Raw genomic sequence first — 16,561 nt, 5'->3', positions numbered from 1 at the left:
TCCATCTGTTATCTCTATATATTATTCTATCAATTCTGTCCTTCTTTCTATTCGCTATTTCAATCTATCTATCTATCTATCTATCTATCTATCTATCTGCTATCTATCTATGGCTCCTTCTACTATCTATATGCTCGATCTATCTATCTATCTATTATTGCTCCTTCTATACTCTATCTATCTATCTATGCTATCTTTCTATCTATCTATCTATCTATCTATCTATCTATCTATCTATATTATATCTATCCTCTCTATTCCCCCCCCTATCTATTCTTGTTTGTTTATACGATCTATCTATCTATCTATCTATCTATCTATCTATCTATCTATCTATCTATCTATCTATCTATCTATCTATCTCTCTCTGTCGTTCCATCTGTTGGTTCTATAGTTATCTATCTATCATATCTATCTCTATCTTTCTTCTCTGTCATTCCATCTGTTGTTCTTGTATCGATATCTATCTTCTGTATCTTTTTTTTCTGTATTTTTTTCTGTCATTTCTTTCTGTCGTTCCATCTGTTGTTCTATATATTATTCTGTCAATTCTGTCTCAATTCTTCTCAATCTATCTATCTATCTATCTATCTATCTATTTTTCTATATATTATCTGTCAATTCTCATCTCATCTATCTATCTATCTATCTATCTATCGTTCTATCCTATCTATCTATCTATCTATCTATCTATCTATCTATCTATCTATCTATCTATCTATCTATCTATCTCAAAGTGTTTTTTGGTTATGTTGATTATTATTATTATTATAGTAATTACTTCCAGTCCCACCCCAGGATGAACTTCTCTGCACTTGCCTGACCTGCACTTTGCTTCATTTCATCTAAGGACTATTTCTTTCAGTCCGGAAGCATATCCCCTATTGGAAACTTTATTTTATTATTTTTATATTTGCTTTCTATTTTATTTGAGAGAAAATAGCTTTCCAGTCTTTATTGAGGTGAGTTATCTCAAGTTCCTTTTAGATAAAGCTCAATCTGGAGATAAATTGTCTCATTCAAGCCTTATTCAAATTCACTGGGGTGTGATATGTGGGAACACGGCTGGAGCTCTGCTCTCTGAGTCACACAATGAGGTTCTGGCGGACAAAACGCTTGTTCTGATTGTGCTGTCCTAAAGTTATGATATTGATCAGCAATTATGTGTTCCTGTGATTAAAGAGGCTGTCAGTCCAGTGATTGGTAGTGAGTCATAATTGGTAACCATAGAGGTTGTAACACTACTGATGGCACATGATCGATCCCATCTTGGCCGCTGTCATTCTTAAGGAATTATAAAACCTCACATTTTTCTTGCTTGTTTTATTGATCATCTTTTGTTGGAGAGATTCTGCTCAAGTTTTGCTTCTTGTAATTGAACAGTGGAGCTGATATCCCAGAGTGCTCTGGAGAGCAGCGCTTTTGAACCTCTCAACATCAAACTAGACAAACACTTGTGTTCTCATCTGAAGAAGTCTTATAGCTATTTTTGAAGAAATACTTAAGAAAGGATGCATTAAGTTCATCAAAAGTGACAGTAAGAATTTACATTTATGCTACCTCATATATATGTGTGTGTGTGTGTGTGTGTGTGTGTGTGTGTGTGTTTTTTTGTAATTTATATTTATTGTGTGTGATGTGTGTGTGTGTGTGTGTGTGTGTTTGTTTTCTTTTTTGTAATTGTATTATATTTTATAATTTTGCCAGTTTTTAGTTAGGTTATTCTTCAATGTCCAGTAAAGGACATCAGCCTCATGGGTCAAACCGGTCAGGGAATTTTCCTCTGAAATAGTGTGAAAATAAATGGTCTGTCATTTGAAGCAACCGAAATGCTTTAGTTCCTGAGGGAGTGCTGTACGATAGAGCTTATCTAACTTGCAGCATTTAACACAAAACACACTTTGTTGTAAAGAGAAAGAAAAGAATAAGGGCAAGAATAGTTCAGGCATGATCAGCATTCACTCACCGCAACTGCTGTCTCTGTCTGTATTGATCAAGCTCGGTTCAAAGCATTGTGTCCTTTGACGGTTTGATAACATAGACACTAGTGTTGCTTGACTTCACTTGCAAACCAGACGACAACAAACATGCATCTCCACCCAACAAGTCAACAGGCTGTTCAAGCAGACATAACTAGATAAAATGAATTTAAGGCATGCGATACACCCCTAATTGACCCAAGGTGAACCTCAAACCACTCAAATAGGTAGGTATGTTGCAAGTACCTAGCTAGTTATACAGTTTTCCAGACTGGTTTATCCTTTGGCTGGATTGCATGCCAATTCTATGCTAAACGAAACACAGATCGATGATCATGTTGACTCTGGAGCAGTGTTTTTTGATTAGGAGACTAATTAAAGGGAAAGCTGCTCTCAAGTAGAGAGGCTGAAACATGAGAGAGAGAAAATAGGGGGAGGGTAAGAGACATTATGGAGATGAGAGTTATGATATCAGCAATGAACCAGAGGCTTATCCAGAGATGTTAGAAGATTTCAAATGTGTGCTTTAAGGCCATAGGTGTCTTAATATTAGTGTTAATATTGCGCATCTTCTCTAATTTGCATTACTACATAATATTTGCATTTCTTCTTTTCTCTATTCTCCTCAGGGTGGCTTTTATAAAGGTGTGGCAGGATCTCAGGTGACTCTGTCCAGTTTGGTGAACCAGAGCAGGGCCATGCTGGAGGAGCAGGCCAGACATCTGCTGACCGAACCGGAGAGGCAGACCATGGGTTACTACATCCAAGAGTACCGTGATGGTCACATCGGTGTTGAGCAGCTGGTCATGGCCCTCTTTGAGCTGTTCAATACACATGCCAAGGTGGAGAAATTTACGTCAGTCTTTACATTGCTCTTCCGAAAAAGTACATCAGTAGATCATGTTTGGAATAATAATCTGCCACAGTTTAACAGTCTAACAGTTTTGCTCTTTACTTTATTTCTTGATTTTTTTTTCTTTATGTACTGTCATATTTGATAGTTTTTACCAAAATCAGTATTGTTAGTAATTAATACTTTAAAAATTTTTTTTTATTTATTTTAAGATTTAAAATTACTTTTTTTTTTTTTTTTTTTGTGTTTTAATATTAGTTTATTAATAATATTTTTTGTTGTTATTATTATTATTATTGTTTATGTGTGACTGAATATTTTAATTTGCTATTATTTTTATAAAACATTAAAACCTCTTATCATCCCCAAACTTTTGAATGGTAGTATAACTACTTTAATTTGCTGAATTTTATACACTTTTTTTTCTTTTTTTTCTTTTTTTTTTATGAAAGACTTAACTGGCTGAATGCATTATTATTAATAATACACATAATACTGACACTACCCAAAAATGTCCCCAGTATATTGGGCCATCATTGTTTGGAGATTTACAGCGAGTGTAACCTCATAATATATTCCCATTTATGAACATATTAAAACCCTTGAGATTAAAACAATCAACATGAGCCCGGTCACATTCACGGCTCTGGATGTGTGTGTATTTGCAGTTCTCTCTGCTGTCAGAGGTGAGGGGGCTCGTGGCCCCTCAGGATGTGGAGAGATTTGACGGCCTGGTTCTGAGAAGAGAGATCGAGGCCCTGAAGGCGAGACAAGGTGGCGGAGCTGGGTTTCAAGACTCCTTCTCCATGGTTTCTTACCCTGACACACTGGCCTCCTCCTCAGCCAGCTTCATGACCAACACCACCCTCAGCTCCGCACGGGTAAGAAGAAACATCTGTGTTCAGAATGAGTTTCTATTGAATGCTTGTGTGCAGTTATTATTGAATCAGACCCAGTTTCTGTATCTAGAATTTCAGGCAGGAAGTGTTTAAGGCTGTGCTTCTGTATTGGTGTGGGGTGAGTGGATGGCATTGTTGCTGTGTGTGACATAGACATAAAAAGCCATTTAGAAAATTGGTGGGCAATTTGGGCACAAAGAAGCCGTTTGCAGATTACTAGGATACAAGATGAAGGGCTGTAAAGTTGCTGTGGGAAACAGCTTTTGTCCTTTCTGTTGGAGGCTTTTATGTCCATCACTCGAAACCTGTCTGTCCTCCTGTCTCACTCTGTCCAGGCATCTCACCTCAGCTCATCTGCGTCTCATTGTGAAAGTGCAGCTGTCTCGATTTGTAGCTGTCTCAGGGGTGTGTGATGTTGCTGTGACAGATGGAGAAGTGTTTTCTGACAGATTTTTAAGCCTGCTGACTCCCAGTGTAAATTGCAGGAACAGTTTAACACCCAATTCCCTATCCCTCTCAATAAAACAGGAAAGACTCCTCTGGCTGATAGATATGATGGAGGTAGGTTAAACAATCTCTCGCTTACCTTTAAAAAATGTACCATAGTATCCGTAGTTCCAACCAGCAAAACGTAAAAATATATTACTGTCCTTACTTAAGTACTGTAGTAATATTCAGCGCAGTTTGTCCTGCACCATTTCTGCTGCAGATATGAATGATACCTCAAATGATGCGGATTATTGAGGAGAGGTGTGATATTACTTTTCAGAGCGATTAGACTTATGATTTTTTCCCAGTGAGCGATGAAATTGCTGAAAAAGTCACTTTACATTAAAGGAGGTACTCTAACAATATCTAGGGACTGGAATATCATAAAGACTTATGATGGGGATTTTTTTTCCCCCAGTAACCAACCACCCAGAACACCATAGCAACTGCATGGCAACACAAATCCACCTAAAACACCCTAGCAACTGCAAATCTACCTAAAACAAACACAAAAAAACAACCAGAGCACCTTAACAATTGCAAACACAAAACAAATCCACGCAGAACACCTTAGCAACTGCATAGCAACACAAAAAAACAACAGAGCACCTTACCAACTGCAAACACAAAACAAATCCATGCAGAACACCTTAGCAACTGCATAGCAACACAAAAAACAAACAGAGCACCTTAACAACTGCAAACACAAAACAAATCCACGCAGAACACCTTAGCAACTGCATAGCAACACAAAAAACAACCAGAGCACCTTAACAACTGCAAACACAAAACAAATCCATGCAGAACACCTTAGCAACTGCATTGCAACAAAAACTATACATTTGGAATACCTTAGCAACTGCATAGCAACACAAAAAAACAAAAAGAGCACCTTACCAACTCCCTAACAACCACCCACATTGCCATAGAATTAAGCGCCACTCAAATCCTCTTAAAAAAAAAAAAAATTAAATACCAATTATGGATGCTTGTTTCCGAAAAATAATTAAATTCTGATTATGGATGCTTGTTTCCGCCACTGTCTTTTATCTATTTAATTATTTTAGCTTCCATAACAAGTAAATATAACTATGATATTTCGGTGGAAAATATGGTTACTATGGTATTTTTTTTAAAGGTTTTTTAAAATATAAAAATGCATGTTTTTTCAGTTTGGGTGTGTCTCTAGCAAGCACAAATATTAAAGAATGAGTTTGCTATGATGTGGTTTTGTTTTAAATACACACACACATACAGGGACATAATACAGCACAGTTTATATTCTCTGCATGGATTGATCGCTCTCAAAGTCACTAATGTCTGATATCTGTCTGTGTGTATGTGTGGGTTGCAGTGATCAGACATAAGTACATGCATGCATGTCGCCAATCAAAAATGTGTCTGCTGTGATTTTCTACCTCTTCAACATGGGTCATTTGTCTGTGTGTATGTGTGTGTATATATATGTGTGTGTGTCTGTTTGTGTGTATGTGTGTGTGTGTGTGTGTGTGTGTGTGCACTCTGGAAATGAGCGAATGTATTTGTATGCAACTTTTGCTTGTGGCCGTCCTCTGTGGATTGGTGTTGTTGTAAGCTTGCCAGCTCTGGCTCTGGTAATTACAAGAAGCAGTGGCGGCGGTCCACACTGCTGCCCTGCAGAGCTCCGCAGACGAAACGCTCGCTCTGGGACTCTCATCCTGGTACCGCACCTCATCAGCCATATGCAGAGCTGTCACCGCAGATAAGCCCCACAGACAAAATAAAATAAAAAAAGAAGTGTCGCAGAGAGCGTCCTGATTTATGCTCAAGTGGAGCACAGCAGGGGATTGTGGGAAGGTGGAGGACCTGAGCCAGTGCAGTGCAATGTCTTTCTGAGTCTGGTCTGCTGTCTGGTTTAGTTTGAAGGAAGGGAAGGGCACGGAATATTGGATGGGTCACCAGTGTCATTGGCTAATTTTTGCACTTAAAAGATTATAGTTACTATTTTTTTATTATTACTATTCAGCAAGTGACAATAAATACACATTTTGACAATAATGGTTTCCAACAAAATATTAAGCAGCATGACTGTTTTCAACATTGATAATAATAATAAATGTTTCTCGAGCAGTGAATCAGCAAATTTGAATGATTTCTGAGGAATCATGTGAAACTCAAGACTGGAGTAATGGCTGCTGGAGATTCAGCATTGTGATTACAAGAATAAATGCATTTTTAAATATTTACAAACAAAAGAAAGTTATTTTAAATTGTAATAATTTTGTACTATATGACCGTTTTTACTGTTGTTTTAATCAAATAAATTGGTGAGCCTTGGGTGAGTATTTCTTTCAAAGAGATTTTTTTTCTTTTTAAAATATTAAAAAACATCTTACAAACAGCAAACTTTTGAATGGTAGCGAATGTACGTGTATGTATATTTATGAAACTGATTCAAAACTTGCATTATTTTGATACAAAAATCACTGAAAATAATAACTTGCAGTTCAGTAAAAGTTAAGAGTTAAAAGTTCAGTTAAAGATTCATTAGACTGATTCAGTCTGGTAACTCTTTTCTCTCTCTCTCTCTCTCTCTCTCTGTCTGTCTCTCTCTCTCCTTTTTTTAACGATCCATTATAAGAATTGACTCATAAGAGTCATTTGTAACTATTCATTAAAAGAACCAAATCATCAGACTCAGTTGTTCATGAATCAGACTACACTGTTCATGCTGTATGTTTTTAATTCACAAAAAAAATTATAAAGTCATGTGGTCATAAATTGCATTGTATACTTTTTTTCATGCAGCCCTCGAGGTCAGCTCAATAGCAAGACATTTCTTGCTATTATTTCACAATACACAGTCTCACTTTTGTAAGTTTGAATAAGTTATGTTGTAAATCATGCAATCTTATACTGTGCCATAGAAAACCGTTGGCATTCACTGTATAGCGAACCCAAACGCACAAATCAGGGCTTCTCTTTTACTCTGTGAAATATGTGTTTGTGTGCGAGAGATGCTTGTTGGATGGAAAATGAGACTGGATGCGACTGGATGCCTCTGTGAAATGGGCCCTCAACAGAATGCAATTTGGATTGAACTTTTGTTTAAGGGACAAACACACAGCTGTATTTTTCATTTGTTTCATAGTCTCTTGTTCTCTCTTTTTTTGTTTTTTGTTTCATAGTCTCTTGTTCTTGTTTTCTCTCTTTTGTTTTTCTCTCTCTCAGAACGATGGTGTCGCAGAGAACAATGGGGAACAGTCTCTCGAGCATAGCAATGCCCTGCCAGACATCTCTCTGGTAAGCCCTTCAGTTTGAGGAGGAACAGGAAAGATAAAAGAGGGGGAACAGAGGGAAAAAGAGGGAGTGGTGGAATCTGCTGAGGTGTGGAATAGTGGACATTATGAGAACTGACATTGAACACCTTGAAAATGACCAAAGGCAGATTATGACCAGTTTGATGATGGCTTTTGAATGAAACCCGTTTATTAAAACTCTCAACATAGGGGTGGGCGGTATGACCAAAATGTTATGTCACAGGAATCGTAATTTTGCATCAAAATAACAATATATTTCATATATAGTTTTTAATTTTAATCTAGCAAATGCCATATGAAACAATTATTTATTTTCATACATTTTCTATATATTATAAAATGTATAAATAAAAATGTTTCTAGTATTAATTTATTTTTATTTCAGCTTAAGTTTCAGTTTTATTTCAGTAATTTTAGTACTTATACAGAAAGTACAGCTTATTTCAATTTGTAATATTTGAAAGTTTGTTTAGTTTTTCACCCAATATTTAACTTAATTTATATTTCAGCTTTTGTTTTCTTTTTTTGACAAAAAATGATGAAAACCAAAGATTCATAATAGATGAATGATAAATGTGGCCTCAGTACAAAAACAGATTATGAACAGATATGTGATTTCAAAACAGAACTTTCAAAACTAACATTATACAAAATACTCTATATTCTGACTTGAAATTCTAATTGTACATTGTAAAACAGCAAATACACACACAGCCAATATGTGCATTCTGTATTAGTGCAGCAAGCTGATGTTGCTAAACTGTGCTTCATATGCCCCAGAATGATTAATCCTTCAATCCTAATCTTTATTTACTCCATGTTTCTTGTCGCTGTCATGTGAAGATAACGTATGCAAAGCAGTCCTGCACATTGATGAGAATATATCTACAGTACCACAGCATAGCAAAACTCTACTGTTGACATTTTATACTGTCATGCCGCCCAGCTCTATTTCAAATGATTGTAAAGGCTCTGCTACTCAGACATCTGATGGTTGTTTGACAGAAAGAGAGAAATAGTTGAGGTGATGACACTGTTGCTTGGCTAAAGGCTGCCCGTTGTGAAAGAGATGGCCGAGGAAGATTGGGGTCTTTCTCAGAGAGTTCCCTGTTGGTATTCTGATCAAACCCTATCGAGCACCAGCGCAGCTCTATCAGGCCCTTCCACAGCCGCAAGTCAGGAGCATGTGAAAGTAAAGTTTTCAAAGAGCGTTCAGGCCCAGATAATAAAAAACAAACAGGCAACTCACATTTCGGTTTGACTGCTTTCTGACGGCACTGACACCTCATTCATCTGGCTTGTGCTCACCCCGTTCAGCCTTAGTTTGTTCATTTCCTGTTTTTTTTGGTGTTGTTTTTTTGCTTTGCCGCTTGGTCTGAATGAACCGATTGTTCTTGTCCTCAAAGCAATGATTTGTGGGTAATTGTCGAATGTTTTAATGTATGAGTGTATATGTGAATACTGCATTATAAGCTGCGAAGATTGTGTTATTGATTGTGGAATGTTTTATCGATCTCCTTTGAAATATCACCTGAAATATGGCATAAACACTCTCCTCTTTCATCCTAGGATGAGGTTCATTCCACCTCAGATTCCCCTCCTTCCTTTAAACCTCCTCCTCCCCCAGGGCTTCAGCGCCGGCCCGGTCGAAAAGCCACGCTTAGCAAACGTCCCTCTTCTAGCTCCTCCCAATCGGGCTTGTACTTCACCGCCCCTTCTCATTCCCAGAGCAAAGAACCCAAACACCCAAAAGCACCCAAACCTCGCACATCTCCTCTTGACACCCTCAAGATAGATGTCCCAGCACCTCAACTCTCAGTCGTGAGCCAGCATACTTTCGGACCGTTCCCCCGGGTCCAGTCTCCTAGTAAGGTGAAGCCTGCTGCTGTCCAATCCTCATCTCCGATTCCTCCACCCGCCCCTAATGTACCTGCGCCACCTGGGCCGCCGCCTCCTCCTCCACTGCCCCCCTGCCCAGATAAGCCCGCCCCTTCTTCCCCAGCATCCAATCAGCATTTTGTCATGGTGGAGGTGCACAGGCCCAACGCAGAGCCTGATGTGAACGAGGTGCGGCCGCTGCTACAAGCTCGAGGTGAGACTGAAATATTTGATGCACTGTGGGCAGCTGCGGATATTTAATATATCATTAACCAGCTGTCAATTTCTATCCTTTCAGGTTATTTTCACCCATTTAATTCAAAGTCATTACCCACATGTCCAAAAGGAAAAATGTTCATTTTAAAATAATTAGTTCAACCAGATATTAAAATTCAATCATTCAATCAGTTTCTTTTTGCGTTCCATGGATAAAATAACCACATGAGATTTGAATTACTTATTACTTGTATTATGGTTCAAAAATGAAATTAATTATGATTAATGGGGACAACTACTTTAGAAAGTAATATAAAGTAATCTACAATTGTGATTATGCATTTACATATACCTTGTAGAATCTGTAAAATTGTATCATTTTAACAAAATAATATAATAAAAATAATAAAAGATACTTATTTTTAGTGGTGTCCTGAAGTAGCTATTTTATACCTGGTTCTTAAAAACAAGCCATTTTTATTAATTTTATTAATTAATTATTAACATTCTGCAGATTCTGCAAGGCCTATGTAAATTTATGACTTCACCTGTCCATCAACTGTTGAATAAAGAAATCATTTTTCTTTTTGTCATTTAAAGCATTTTAGTTCAATTGAAATCATATAATGCACTACACAACTTTTAAAATCTGGTCAATGGTTGCATAAGTAACATGACAAATAAAAATATTATTACTGAGTATGAGACAACATACTGTGTAGCAGGTACAACATTTGGTTTGAAACTTGCTTTGTGACCATTAAGGATGCTCTATATAGTATGAATGTTAGTTTGAATGAAATCCACCATGTTGTCACTGTCACGTAACCTACGGTGTCAAGTGGGTTGCTTCAATGCCATTCACGAATCCTCTCCCATGGCCTCATGGGATACTAAAGTGTCCATCAAATGCACACTTCAAGATTCAAGATTTTTATTCGTCACATACACGATTATATAGAGAATATATAACCAAGAATAGGAGGTAGAAGGTCATCAGGGATATTTTTAACCGACTGTTTTATGAATGCTATGAATTTGACATGTTTCTTGACTGCTGTATAGTATGGAAGTAGGTATATTCAGATGCAGGGTATGTGTTCCTATATCAGCTCAAAATATCAAAAAAATTTGATATCCTCTGATGGGATGGAATCATAGTCTGAAGCTACAGAAAACAGAGCCTGCTCAAAATAACCAAGATCTACAGACTGGCAGTGACCTTTGGCAACTAGAAATGACCAAGAGGGCAAAAATCTGAGCAAAAGTGGTGTATTCCAGACTTAAGTCTGGTTTTCGCAAAGTTGGACTAGTAGAGATAGATAATGCAATTGTGACAGCTTCATCCAGCTTGTGTAAGTTAATCGGGCCTTGGCACTGCGCACAAGCTCAAACACATAACATGTAATTAATACTTTAAATATTCCATTAAGTGTCGAGTATTTTTGGAAAAACAGATGGAGACTGTAGCTAGACTACACAAAAACCACTACGCTCGATTCTAACTGTATATAAATATACTTATTGTTCTTGTAGGAGGGACATTATCCCAGCTGTCAGACAGCGGACAGACCCTCAGCGAGGACAGCGGTGTGGACATTGCCGAATCTGGACGTCTCAGTAAGGATAGCAGCCCACGTCCCGCCCGCACCAGAGCCCCACGGGATGGGCACGGAGGAGGAGAAACATCTGCCAAACCGGTGAGACCGAGAGAGAGAGAGAGGGAAGTGTGAGAGTTAATGACAGTGACAGAGGGTTAGTGTTAAAAGTGTGAATGAGAGTGAAAGAGTGTTGACAGAAGAGTGCAGTCTCATAAATCTGTTTCCTTCCCCCTCCCTCTGACTGAGCGTGCTTGACTTTTAACAATTAATTTTCACTTTTAATCTTTTGGTACATACATTTCCTTTAGTTTTTCTGTTCGTTCTTTGTTGACTCGTCCACTTCATCTCATCTCATATCACTGATCCAACAGCTCTCTGAAAAAGCAATCTCAGTGTGCTGAATCAAGACACGTCCGTCTTCCTTCTGGCCGTCCTTTAGCTATTTGCTTCCCGGCTTTCTTATACGCATGAGCTGTGTTGTTGATCTCGCGGAGTGAACTAATAGTGCTATCTGAGGACACTGTGGTTGGGCGTAAGCCTCTTCCTGTGGCCCTATTTTAGGCTGTCAGACACAAAGCAATGTGTATCATCAAAGCCAAATGTGTCTTTGCTTCCTATCTCTGTTTCCTTTCATTCTCTCTCCCTCTCTTTGATTTGCTACTCTCCTGTCTCTCTTTTCTCTGTCCTCCTCTTCCCATTTTTCCATCCTGTCTCTAATCTGTCTGTGAATCTACCTTGCAGCCGGGTCTGTTGGAGCCTACGTCCACTCTAGTGAGAGTGGCAAAAAGCACCAGTACTCTGGGCATCGCAATAGAAGGTGGGGCAAACACACGCCAGCCCCTGCCACGCATCGTTACCATACAGGTGAGTAGCCCATACAGGGATCGCTTATGTACAGAGTTATTTTATATAAAATAAAAAAAATAAAGTACAATAATAATAAATATGTATATTTTCATATAATATATAATAATAGTCAGATTTAATAAAAATATATAGCCTACATACACAATTATACAATACATATGTGTTTTTATGTAAAAAAAAAAGGTAAAAAATACTGATCAAAATACAATAAAAGCACTAATATTGTGAAATATTGCAATTTAAAATAACTGTTCTGTTTTAAAATATTTTAAAACATAATTTATACTTATGATGGCAAAGCTGAATTTTCAGCAGCCTTTACTTCAGTCTTGAGTGTCACATGATCCTTTAGAAATTATTCTAATATGCTGATTTGTTGCTCAGGAAACATTTCTTATTATTATCAACACTGAAAATCATTGAAAACAGTTCTTTCAATATTTTTATGATATATGTTACTGATGGTATTAAAGAAATTCACTTTTTGTCTTAATTTATTTAATTTAATATATTCCATGAGCAAAAGTGTCCAATAGATAAAGTTAAACATAAAGTAACATTTTACTGGTCATGTGATTTCAACATGGCAGCTCCCATGAGGTGATATTTTTAAATATTTTTATTAGGCTACCATATTTTAATATTTTATATTAATTTCTTTAGAAGTAAAACTACTAAAAATGACATAATATACTTTTAAGTATTATATTTAATGAATCTCACACTGTTTGTGCTACAGATACGAATGACATTACTGTTCTATTATTTGATTGTCCCCTGGAAGATGGTAAAACGGGAGCAACAGTAGTCATATCTAGCAGCGAGAATGTCTTGGAGACTTGTTAGCGGGCTCTTTTGAGTTGGTTTAGTAAGCAACCTCCTAGAAAACCATAGAATCCGCATAGCAACTGTAAAATTCCACTTTGCAACAGGATAGCAGCACCTTGCGAACATCCTAGCAACATGGCGTGATTTTTGTACAGGCAAGCGCCACACATTTTCTCCTGCTGTAGTTCATCTAACAATACTGAACCTGATTATGAATCACAATAGTACTCTGTGGTACTTTTGGGCGGCTGCCAGGTTTTACAGCTGATTATACAATTTCAAAACCCTCTGTCAGGTTTAAAGCCAATGCAGAGCCTGAGACAATGACAGACACAAAAAATGAGTCCCAATCATGTGCTCCCTGCTGTCAGTCATATATAGGTCTATAAGAGAGCCGACAGCCTTGCTGAATTAAATAATGAGCAGAGGAGCTCGTTATAGACCTCCAGTTGTAGTCAGCTGTAGCGCAGGAAGGAGCTGTTGATGTTTGATGCCATTGTGGCAGTGGATTATTCCTGGTTCTGTCTTTTCTAGTACTTAAAATATCAAGCACACTGTTGAACAGGCCAGTTGTAATGCTGGTGGTTGGGTGTGGAATTTGTAAAGCGAGTTTATATGTGAAAGGCTCTCTGCGTTTCTACGTCCGACTGCTCTGGAGAGGAAATGATGTGCATTTTAAGGAGGGAACTGCTTGGCTGTGAAAGACGAATCTGAAATTACAGTGCCACTGATTGCAGTTGATTTAGCAGCAAATCAACACCTTCTTAATAAAAGATTGAGAGACAAAGAAAAAGAGCAGAGGCAGGAGAACAGGAGAGACTGAGCAAAAATAAGAAAGTAAGAGACAGTGAAAGTAAGCTAGAAGAAAGGAAGTGAATTAAAGCGATTGAGAGATGTAGAAAGTGTGTCTGGGGAGGAGAGAAATGGACAGGCTTGAGTGGGTTTTAAATCCCCGGCTGCAGTCGGTTCATCAGCGTCATAATGAAAATCCAACAACAAAAGCGCCTGAAGATTAGATAATGCGGAGCTCTCTTGTTTCGATCATTTTGAGGTGGTGAATGAAAGAAGACACTGTGCTGGTGAGATCTAAGTGAGTGACTCTTGCAATGTAACCTCATTAGTTTACTACTTTCTGTTGCGTAAGTGCTGTCATGCTCTGAAGCAGGCTGACTTATGATGAGTAGTTTCAGGCCAAGGATTAAGGGGGTTAAATTGGGATTTTGGAAGCTGGGGGGCCCTAAAATCTGTTGCTATAAATTATTATCTCCCCTGTTTTCAGTTCAGAATGGTCTGTAGACACTTTTATGGATGTACAGAAATTCTGACTGCAAAGACAGCACACATTTCTTTGCTTCTGTCATTTTTATTAGTTTTTTTCTGTTAAGCTTTATATTTTATTTCAGTTTTATTTAAATTAACAAAAACTATCATTTTAACAATAGCAACGCTGATCTGTGTTGGGCAGTGTTTTTTTTAGGTTGTTCTTGACCAGAATGAAGTGACCAGAGAGTAGCTATAGGATCTTCCTTCACTTCAGCTTAGAAACGTTAACTTACTAAATGAACAACTTAATTTCAGATTCACACATGTCCCAGATCTCTTTAGTGTGATTAAATCTGGGCTTTCAGCAAACTATCAATCATTTCTCCACCTGGGATCACTCAGTGATTAATTATTTTAATTTTCAACTTTGATGAATATGTTCTTCTTTGATTTCCCAGTTGAAATGCACAAACAAATGGCATATATTCAATCTAAATTCAGTTTAGTTATAGCCAAATCTACTCTAAATACCATATCTGTGTGACAGCAAGTGTATTTAGCACCAAAACTGGACTGACATCCATATTCTGCTTCTATGTGAACGTAGCTGGTCTGAGTCAAACATTAAATCAATTTATCTTCATTTTGTCAACTATCTCCATTTTCTTTCACATAGAGAGGTGGTTCGGCTCATAACTGTGGACAGCTGAAGGTGGGTCAGGTGATCCTTGAAGTGAATGGAGTGTCTCTCAGAGGAAAGGAACATCGGGAAGCCGCACGTCTCATCGCAGAGGCCTTTAAAACCAAAGAGAAGGACTACATTGACTTCTTGATCACAGAGTTTAATGTTGCTCTATAAGACCGTACGAGTCCCATGCTGCTGACGGAATAAAAGAGCACTGGGATGCACCGCGACCGCGTTGTCTTGCCATGATTAACCCCCAGAATCCTGTTACATGCCAGACTTCAGCTCATCCTCCTCTGTGGTGTTTTGAAACCAGTCACTGTTTGAAAGGCCATCCTGTGTGAACCAACCCCTCGTTGACCTTTCCAACGGCAAATGCCAGGATAGAGCAAAAGTTCAGTCTGTTCTGGCCAGTTTGTTTTAGAAGATGGGACCATCTTTTCAGTTGGCTTATTCTTTATGAGATTCTATAATTAAATTTGGTCACCTGACCGCAATACAGCAAGAGACTCTTCAGCGAGCTTGGATCTGTGTCGTGTTTTTGATATTCAGTGCGATACCATTATAGAGTCTAGGCCCAGCATCTTGTCCTGGTGTGAGAGTTTGTGTGAACGTGTCATGGAAATCATAGTTTTTTTTTTAAAGTCATAGATATTTTATAAGAATGATGTGAAAATGGATAAAATGTGTTTAAAATATATATTTAATGTTAAAGAGATGCACATAACTACTGATTATAGTGACTAACACAATAGAGATTCGAACTGAAGAGCTTCTCTCTACAGATTTCTGTGAGCAGAACTGCTAAAACATCTGTCATCTGCCTTTTTTAACTAGTCAGCCGGTTTCAATTTTTTAATTATTGCTTGTGCTGTTTTGCCATTTTTTTTCTTTTTTCTTTTTTTGCATCATACGGTAATTACTAAACCATGGCAATCAGTCAATATGACTGAAATGCTGGAGTCCTGAGAGACAGCTACTCTGTTCAGAAATCTAGTGAGCTGCCTTATGTAGACAGCATTGTAAGACAGCATTGGCACTTACAATTTTAAGATACCTTGTGTTGGCCTAATTTTAAGGCAGAAGAACATGCATCAGGGCTCGACAATAAGGATTACACATTGGCCTGATCTTAAGACATGTCTTTCAGAAGTTTGGGGTCAATAGGCTTTTCAAAAGAAGTCTCTTACGCTCATCATAGCTGCATTTATTTGACCAAAAACAGTAAAAACATAATATTGTGAAATATTTATATACAGATGATTTCTACGATTTAAAATAATTATTTTCTATTTTAATAAGTTTTAACATATAATTTATTCCTGTGATGCAAAGCTGAATTATCAGCAGCCATTACTCCTGTCATGAGTGTCATATGATCCTTCAGAAATCATTCAAGAAACCTTTCATATTATCAGTGTTGAAAACAGTCTTTTTATGGAAACCACAATACATTTTTTCAGGGTTCTAAAAAAGCGTTCATGTATATTATTGCAAAAACTTAATTTATTATAAAAATTTTATTTATAATGATTATCATATATTTTAATACTTTTAAATGCATGCCTAATATTCACTGTAAACATATAACATATATAAAATTTTATATATATACATTCACATAAAATATAGAAATTCATATTTTATATATATGATATTTTATGTGTGTGTGTTGGGGACAGTGAAATAATTGGCAGGGCATGT

General features: G+C 37.4%; 1 protein-coding gene across 4 annotated transcripts in view; it reads left to right on the top strand.

Moving 5' to 3' along the window:
* LOC109085132 (whirlin-like) overlaps positions 1 to 16,098 on the top strand; it is a 66,889-nt gene extending 50,791 nt beyond the window's left edge. For 2 of the 4 annotated variants that reach the window (XM_042778817.1, XM_042778816.1), the window contains 8 exons: positions 2,609 to 2,821; positions 3,501 to 3,713; positions 4,260 to 4,292; positions 7,431 to 7,502; positions 9,089 to 9,611; positions 11,150 to 11,313; positions 11,956 to 12,078; positions 14,849 to 16,098. In XM_042778817.1, coding sequence (XP_042634751.1) covers positions 2,609 to 2,821; positions 3,501 to 3,713; positions 4,260 to 4,292; positions 7,431 to 7,502; positions 9,089 to 9,611; positions 11,150 to 11,313; positions 11,956 to 12,078; positions 14,849 to 15,031 — 1,524 coding nt within the window. In that variant the 3' untranslated portion in view covers positions 15,032 to 16,098. The remainder of the gene's footprint in view (positions 1 to 2,608; positions 2,822 to 3,500; positions 3,714 to 4,259; positions 4,293 to 7,430; positions 7,503 to 9,088; positions 9,612 to 11,149; positions 11,314 to 11,955; positions 12,079 to 14,848) is intronic. The other 2 variants (XM_042778818.1, XM_042778819.1) reach the window with 2 other exon arrangements.
* Positions 16,099 to 16,561: the final 463 nt, after the last annotated feature.

The sequence above is a fragment of the Cyprinus carpio genome, chromosome A21, assembly GCF_018340385.1.
Source record: "Cyprinus carpio isolate SPL01 chromosome A21, ASM1834038v1, whole genome shotgun sequence".
Taxonomy (NCBI): Eukaryota; Metazoa; Chordata; class Actinopteri; order Cypriniformes; family Cyprinidae; genus Cyprinus; species Cyprinus carpio.
This window is presented reverse-complemented; position numbering and strand designations above follow the sequence as displayed.